Source organism: Nannospalax galili, unplaced genomic scaffold (assembly GCF_000622305.1).
Source record: "Nannospalax galili isolate Female #2095 unplaced genomic scaffold, S.galili_v1.0 scaffold632, whole genome shotgun sequence".
In the NCBI taxonomy this organism is placed as follows: Eukaryota; Metazoa; Chordata; class Mammalia; order Rodentia; family Spalacidae; genus Nannospalax; species Nannospalax galili.
Genome location: NW_008332816.1, coordinates 1,234,222 through 1,242,756, shown reverse-complemented (window position 1 = coordinate 1,242,756; position 8,535 = coordinate 1,234,222). Strand labels below are relative to the sequence as shown.

At 50.8% G+C, this 8,535-nt stretch overlaps 1 protein-coding gene across 1 annotated transcript; it reads right to left on the bottom strand.

The window, feature by feature from the left end:
* Positions 1 to 751: 751 nt before the first annotated feature.
* Cdc42ep5 (CDC42 effector protein 5) lies at positions 752 to 8,000 on the bottom strand. Its single transcript, XM_008827758.3, has 3 exons — positions 7,678 to 8,000; positions 6,853 to 6,963; positions 752 to 1,286 (listed from the first exon to the last, which is right to left on the bottom strand). The coding sequence occupies exon 3, from the start codon at positions 1,284 to 1,286 to the stop codon at positions 825 to 827; it is 462 nt and encodes a 153-aa protein (XP_008825980.1). The 5' UTR covers positions 6,853 to 6,963; positions 7,678 to 8,000; the 3' UTR covers positions 752 to 824.
* Positions 8,001 to 8,535: the final 535 nt, after the last annotated feature.

Sequence of the window (8,535 nt, the reverse complement as noted above, 5' to 3'; positions counted from 1 at the left end):
CCTAGTCGGCCCCCTGGAGACTTTAAAGAACCTTACAACGCGGGATTCCCGCCTGTTAATTTCCTCGCGTCTCGCCGCTCCAAGGACCTAAACTAGCTCACTCCCAGCCAAGCCGTTAACATCCGAGGTTCCTCCCCTCTAGGAACCTTGGAGAGCCCGGCTCCGCCCTCAGTTCTTGCTGTCGGCGTGGGCATCCCTGGCCCTCTCTGATGTTAAAAATCCTGAACGCCTGGAGGCTCAGGCTGAACTTTGTGCTCAGATTTGTGACGCAACAGCCGCCGCAGGCGGACAGACACACTTGTGGCTGGACAAGAAGGCCTCCCCACCAGGACCACGCCCCCCTTGTGGTCCTAAAGGGGTCCCCAACCACTGCCCTCTGCGGCTGCTCCCAGAGAAAAAGTGACTCCGCCCAGGCAGAGTCCACCTGGGATGCGCTCCACCAGGTGCCCGTGGCTCTCCAGGCCGCATTCTAGCCTTTGTGACGCTGAGTTGGCCGCGGAGTCTGGACCTTGTCCGGCTGGCTGCGACACTGTGTCAACATTTGACGAATGAATGAAGCAGTGAGAGTGGCCAGGTGCGAGACCCCCACTCCCTGGGAGGGGCACTACATGGCCAGGCTCCCAGTAGCCTTAAAGGAACAGCACTTCACCATTCCATACCTCAAGAGAACCACTTGGCCCTTGAAGTTGGTGGAACCCCATCATCGTCCTCCTACCGGACCCCTTCCCGCGTAAAGTGAACAGACAGAACCCAGGGCGCAAACCTCGGCCATTTATGTGTACAAAAGTGGGGTGCTGGGCGGGAGGGTTGTGGGAATCAGGACACTACAGGCCAATGACCTTGTCCAGCTGGAGGTCAGCACTGGGGCAGCAGCGGGCCCTGGAGTGCTGCGTCCCAGGGTGGGCGTCCCCATGGGGCTTGGCAGCCTTAGCCTCTGCGCGTTCCGCGTCCATGACGCCCAGGACTGCGTCCAGCATGGAGGGGCCCAGGTCCAGGTGGAAGGACAGCAGCGGGTCGGCAGGTGCAGGCACACAGAGACCAGGCGTCGGGGGCTGAGGAACTGCAGGCGGAGGGGCCGAACGCGGGGCCTGGGCGGGTGGTGCGCTGGGCTCGGGGGGTGGGCCGCCCCCGTGGCGGCTCAGAAACGAGGTGTCCCCGAAGGCGTCGCCGCTGCGTCCCACGTGCAGCGTGTGCCTGAAGTCTCCGAGTGGTGCGGAGATGGACAGTGCCCCACGCTCCAGTCGCTTCTTGGGCTGTGCAGGACCCACCTGCTTCAGCACCGGCATCTGCGGGTGTACAGGCGCATTAGCACAGCCTCACCCGGGGCTGTGTTCCAGACTCACCTAGCCAGCCACACAGCTATCTCCAAGAATGTTCTGATAAGGTGTAGCTCTGGTGGGATTATTCCCAGTTGACAAATGGTAAAATTGAGGCTCTGAAAGGGCCCAAAATTACAACTTCTGAACTCAAAACTCAGATTAGATTCAAGCGTTCCCCAGTCTAACATGTCCACAATACTATGTGGATCACCTCCAATAACTAATATTTGAGTCTTCCCATATTCCAGGTACCAGGAAACTACCTTGTGCCAACCTGGCAGACTGTTTAGGAAGTGCCCCAGGGCACAGGTCTAGGGCCAACCAGGCCCTCTTGAAACACACGCACACGGGGGCCGGTGGGGGGGGGCAAAGGAGAGAGAGATAGTGCAGGAAGGATCTATGGAGCATGGACAAAAATCGCAACAGAAGGGCTGGAGAGATTGCTCAGTGGTTAAGAGCACTGGCTACTGTTGTAGAGGACAGGGGTTCGATTTCCAGCACCCACAAGGTGGCTAACAACCACTTGTAAATCCAGTTCCAAGGGATCTAGTGCCTTCTGACCTCCATGGGCATTGCACTACATGGTTGCACTTACACACATGCAGGCAATACATTTGTACACACGAAATGAAGATAACAAAATAATTTTAAAAAACACAAAACAGACCTGCATGAAGGTTCTAATTTGGGAGGTTTGGGGTGGTCCATGGGAGCTGTATATTTACAGAGCTTTTTATAATTAAAATCATTTGCTCTTGGGAGACCATGACCCAACAGTACAACATTTCATATATTTTAAAACACAAAATGAAGTAAATGTCCCATATGTTAAAATTTTGCAGGAATGGAAGGCTGGAGAGATGTCTCAGTGGTTAGAATGTGTGCTGGAGCTGGGTGTAGTGACACAGCCTTTAATCCCAGCAGCCGGGAGGCAGAGGCAGGTGAATCTCCCTGAGATCGAGGCTAGCCTGGTCTACATAGTGAGTTCCAAGCCCTGCTGTGGCTACAGGAAGATGCTGTCTCAGGGGAAAAGGAAAAAAAAAAAAAAAAAAAAAAAAAAAAGAGTGTTTGTTGCTCTTTCAAAAGTTTGGATCCCAGCACCCATGTTGGATGGCTCACAACTCCAGCTCCAGGGGGATCTGATGCTGTTTTCTGTCCTCTGTAGGTACTGTAAATGTCACACAGACAGACAGACACACACACACACACACACACACACACACCCCAAAACTATCACGAATGGCATACTTTGCAGCTGCCATTTTAAACCAGGTGCACTATTGCCAGATCACTTCACCTGACTGGACAGTCAATAGAAACCCAGGCAGCCTCCGCCCACATCCTGGAACTTGATCCTTCTGTGGAACTTGTCGGGGGGACTTTGATGACTCTGTACTTGTAACAGCCATTGAGGCTATGAGAGTTCTTGTTTCTATTTCTATCAGAGCTCCACCCTTTGCCAGTTATGTAGATCTCCATGAATTAATCTTTTTGTTTCCTGTCCTTGTACAATGGGTAAAATGACGCTATGAATCCCTTACAGAGCACACAGAAATGCTTACTTGAAAGGGAAACTATGTTTTTAATACTGTCAGCCCAATTGCTAGGGCTAGTGTTGGGGAAAGGAAAAGCTGTGTCACTCAAACAATACCTGCAGAACAAAGATTAGATTTGGTAAAACTATAAAGGGAAAGTAAAGCAGCCAGCACTGTTCTTTTCAGTAACTGGCACCCTGGAAAGTATCTGTGATAATGTAGGCACAATGTACAGCCAAAACCATTCAAAATAATAATTAGATAATAATAATAAGATAGCCCGAGGACCATCTAATGCATGCATACACACACACTACATGTTTTCCCCTCTGCTCCCTAGGGAGCAGGGTCTCAGGCATATTAAGCAAGCAATCTACCACTGAGCTACATCCCCAGCCCTCTTTTTACTTTTCATTTTGAGACAAGATCTCACTAAGTTGTCCAGATTGGCCTTGAACTCACTCTGTAGCCCAGGCAGACCTTGAACTTTGTGATTCTCCTGCCTCACCCTCCTGAGTAGCTTGGATTACAGGCCTGGCCACAAGACCTAGTTCAAACCAATATTTGTTTGGTTGTTTCTTTGGGGGAGGTTTTGTTGTTATCTGTTTGTTTTGTTTTTGAGAAAGGATCTCCTGGCAATCCTCCTGCCTCAGCTTTCCAAACACTGAGATTACAACCCTGTGCTATATGGGAAGCTCTGAAATCAGTCTTGATTTACCAGTTCTGAGTGCTGATCAAATTGCTCTGACCTTAACCTAGGTGAGTAAATCCATTTTTATTGTATCTTGGCACACAATCGCTACCCCTCCTTTCCCTATAATGGAAACAACAATTTTTATGAACTAAGGCTTGTCCTTAACAATGTAGCAGGTGTTCTGATAGTTCATATTTTGATGTATTTTGTTTTTAAACGTTGAGTTTGACTCAGTAATTTTTTAATTTTATTTATCTTTATGTGTATGAGTGTTTTTACCTGCTGGAAACTAAACCCAGCTCCTTTGCAAGAGCAGCCAGTGCTCTTAACTGCTGAGCCATCTCTCCAGCCCTTCATTAGTGATTCCTTTAATTTTGTTAAGTTTTATGTATAGGAGCAATTTGTCTGCATGTAAGTGCACCATGCATATGCAAACCCACAGAGGCCAGTAGAGGATGTCGGATCCCCTGGACCTGGAGTTACAGACGATTGTTAACCTCCATGTGGGTGCTGGGAACCAAACCCTAGCCCTCTGCAAGAGCAGCCAGTACTCTTAACTACTGAGCCATCTCTCCAGCCTCCTCACTAGTGAATCTTGGTCCACAATGTAACATAAAAATCCCCTCTAGGAGCAAGTAATACTCTTCAGCGCAGCACCTGCTCTGCAGTGAGTTAGAAGTGAAAAGCAGTGGAAGTCAGAAAATCAGTACCTCCCAGGTTTAGGTCTCGCTGGGGCCATTGTTGTGTGGCTTTGGGTAAGTTAAGTGGCCTTCCCAACCTTCTTTCCTAACCTGGGGAAATGGAATACTAGTAGACTGCACCATAGATTTTTTGTTTTTTGCAACAGTTGGTGAGATGTTGCCCATAAAAATCTCAGTACACAGCAAATTATAACATTCAATAAGCAAATGTTAACTAGATTCCTACCCCCTTTTGTTGCAGTGCTGGGGGTGGAACACAGGGCTTCATACCCCTCTTTCTACCATTGAGCCCTGTTCCCAGCTCCTAGCTGGTGGAGTCTATCTAGGGAGGGAGTCTGTCACCAAACCATGCCATCAGCTCCTCCTGGTGGACTCTAGGGAACCATTCTGCTCTTGAGCTACATTGCCTTTTTTTTTTTTTGAGGGATGGTTGTGGTACATAAATTTTATGTGTATGAGTGTATTGCTATATGCATATAAATGCACCTGTGATGTGCAGTGCCCAAGGAGACCAGAAGAGGGCATCAGATCCCCTGAAACTGGACTTACAAATGATTGTTAGCCACAATGTGGGTCCTGGGAACAGAACCCAAGTCCTCTACAAGAGCAGCCAGTGCTCTTAACCATGGAGTTATTGCTCCAGCCCCCTGGGATTGTGTTTTTTTTTTAACCTTTTGAGATGGTCTCATTAAATTGCCCAGGCTGGTTTTGAATTTACTCTGTAGCCCAGAAAAGGCCTTGAGCTTTTCATTTTCCTGCCTCGGCCACCAGTCCTGAGAATCTGGGATAATAGGCCCTCACCACTAAGGCTCAGCTAAGATTATGGCGTGTGGCATTACACATGCTGAGACTTCAATTTTGTCATTTCTTTCTTGTGGGATCCTGACTAGCTTTTTCACCTTTATCCTGAATTTACTCCCTGAAAAGCTACAGTAGAACCTTATGTGTTAGATGATGTCAGAGAATACATGCATGACACATATTTAATTCCCCAAACACTTTTATTTCTGGCTGAGCACTGATCTCACTACCTCATGTGAATGCACAAACTAATATAATCCTCAGAACAACCCAAGGAGGGGAAGATGATAATTCTAACCCCCTCTCTCCCTTTCTCTCTCTCATTTTAAGTGGTACAAAACAGAAAGGTTCAACAACTGACCCTGGGTCATACAGAAGCAAATTCTCAGGAAAGGACTTAGAGCCCAGAGTGGAAAAGTATAAAGTAGATATTACACAGTTCATAGCTGCCCACAGCAGGTGGGCTACATATAAAGAAAAAAAAAAGATATGTTAGCTTGATATAAAAGCTAGGGATTGCCTTACAATCCTAACTGTCTTTGTTTATCTTCTCTGTTCTGCATGAGGAAACATATGAGTTAAAAAGAGCTTTGGGGAGGCAGATGTGGTAGAGGATGCCTTCAGTCCCAGTGAGAAGCAGAAAAAGGCAGATCTGTTTGAGTTTGAGGCCACCCTGGTCTACACAGTGAATTCCAGGCCAGCCAGGGCTGCATTCCCTGTCTCAAAAATCAAACAAACTAATGAGCTTTGGGGGCTGGGAAGATGTTTCAGAGTGTAGGAGCACTTGCTGCACAAGCCTGAGGACCTAAGTTTGAATCCCCAACACACACTTTAAAAAGCCTGGTGTGGCTTGTGGGAGCTCAGGGCAGGAGGATTGTTAGAGCTTGCTGGAAGCCAGGTGGGCTAACAGAAGAACTCTGGGCACACTAACTTGAGTCAATAGGCCTTAACATCTATGACAGAATGTATGAAATCTGTTGGGGGGCTCTGGGTGGGTGCAGATAGGAGGTATAAGTATCATTAGGATGTATTGTGTGAAATGCACAAAAATTCAATAAAAATATATACATATTGAATACCCAGGATTTCCTACTCTGTTCTGGGCTCCCACACTTACACATAAACGAATGAGAGAGAGAGAGAGAGCTATTGAATGCCCTTTTGTCTCCTGCCTTGCTCTGAGACCTTGGGCGAGTCACTCCTCCCTCCAGCCTAGGGGTTTCTTGCACACAGCTGTAAACTCTAATCTGCCCGCTGCAGGGCTGGTTGCACTCAATGCAGTGCGGTCATTCTTGGAAAAAGTTCGTCATTCGCCAGGCTTGTACAGAGGGACTGTTGTTAGGGACCAAAGTAAAGCAGGCGGGAGGCAGCCGCTCGAAGGGGTCCCAGGCCTGCCCCGACGCCACAATCTCAGATAAGCAGACCAACTCTGGCCTCTTCCACTCTCTTTCCTGCCTAGGCAGGGTCACAGCTCCAGCTGCAGGGGTGGGGGGCACAGCTGGTTCACCTCTGTCCTCTTCCAGCCCCAGCCCTGCCAGGACGGAAATAACAACCAGTTCCAAAGCTGGCTGGACGGGTTCTCAGACTGGAGGTGGGTGGGGTCCAGACCTGGCAAAGGGATCCGGCCCCCCCCCACCCGGGGCTGTGAGACCCTTTGGGCTCTTAGGACTGGCAGAGCACTTCCTGAAGCTACGTGGCTGCATCAGGGACATCAGTGACTCTGGGCTCTCCCCCCACCTACAGTCTGTCTCTCTTTCCCCTGGTTGAAACCTAGAAGACCCTTGCCCACCACAGCCACTTACCTCGCGGTCCTGACTGAGCTGAGCTCAAGCTGCGGCCCCTCCCAGCCTGGCCTCGGCCTCCTGCCTAGTCCCAGGCCCTCTCCTTCCTTCTTCCTTCGGGCGGGATCTCACCTGGCAAAGAAAGCGTCATGCCCAACCTGTAGGGGAATCCAGGGTGCCTCCTCCTCAATCTTAGCCTGTGCTCTTGGGTCCCAGGAGCTGGACCTCCTAGTTCTCTTGTTTTCATGGGTTTCTTCTGTCCTCCCTCAGTCCTAGGGGTCCAGACCCCAGCCTCCTCCCTCAGACCCAGGGGTCCAGATTCTAACTCTCCTCCCTCAGACCCAGGAGTTCAGACCCCAGCCTTCTCCCTCACACCCAGGGGTCCAGATTCTAACCCTCTTCTCTCAGACCCAGGGGTCCAGATTCTAACCCTCTTCTCTCAGACCCAGGGGTCCAGATTCTAACCCTCCTCCCTCAGACCCAGGAGTCCAGACCCCATTCTCCTCCCTTACACCCAGGGGTCTAGACTCTAGCCCTCCTCCCTCAGACCCAGGGGTCCAGACCCCAGCCCTTCTCCCTCAGATCCAGGGGTCCATACCCCAGGCCTCCTCCCTCAGACCCAGGGGTCCAGACCCCAGCCCTCCTCCCTCAGACCCAGGGATCCAGGCCCCAGCCCTCATCCCCCAGACCCAGGGGTCCAGACCCCAGCCCTCCTCCCTCAGACCCAGAGATCCAGGCCCCAGCCCTCCTCCCTCAGACCCAGGGGTCCAGACCCCAGTCCTCCTCCCACAGATCCAGAGGTCCAAAGTGACTCCTGACCCGCCCTGGCTGGGGTCTCTTCTTTACCTGCACCGGGATAGACTCGTCAGCCCCTCTCGGGGGCCATGGTAGACATCCAAGCAGAGCGCAGAGTCACCGCCCAGTAAGCCTAGTTGATCTGTTCCTTGTCTTGGGATGAGAGGGTTAAGCCATAGGCCCCTCCCAGCTTCCTTTATCCCCCAAAAGTTTGCCTGTAGGATTTAAAGGACTAGAAAGCCTTGACGGGGTTGAAAAGCTGAGGCCCCTTTGGGCTGATTGTGGGGGCAGGAGGAGGCCAGGACTGGGTGTGCATGAAGCAGGGGCAGAGCTTGGGGGATGGACCGAGGCCCCCCAGCCCGGCTCCTCCCCCGCCCAGCTTGGAATTTCCTGAAATCTGGGAAGTCTGGTTGTTTGGAAGAGTAATTTCTTCCAGATTGCAGCTGTTGGGGGCTGTGTGTGTGTGTGTGTGTGTGTGTGTGTGTGTGTGTGTGTGTAAAGGGATGAGTGAGGAGACAGGGAGAGAGGGGGAAGAGAGGAAGCGGGAAGGGAGAGAACTCAAGTCCCACTGGAGGATGAGGTGGTCTGAGAGAGCCCCTGGAGGGTCCCCCAGATAAATGTTCCTGCCTGCAGCTACCCTCCAAAGAAAGGCCCTTATAGCACTTTAAACACCTGTGTCTGTGGTGAAGATAAAACAGATTTGAGTATTAGGAGCATTCCGCTAAAGCCAGTGCGTGGGCGTGTGTGTGTGTGTGTGTGTGTGTGTGTGTGTAACTGAGGTGTGGGGCAGGAAGCAGTCTCCAGAAAGTTGGCTTACTCTGAGGGTGAGGGGGACACCAGGTGGGAGACTGAGTCGATGGAATGGGATCGGGCTACCCCAGTGGGGATTGAATCAATGGAGAAAAACAA

Excerpts from the sequence above, each read along its gene's own strand:
- Cdc42ep5 (XM_008827758.3), bottom strand. The coding sequence starts at position 1,286 with ATGCCGGTGCTGAAGCAGGTGGGTCCTGCACAGCCCAAGAAGCGACTG.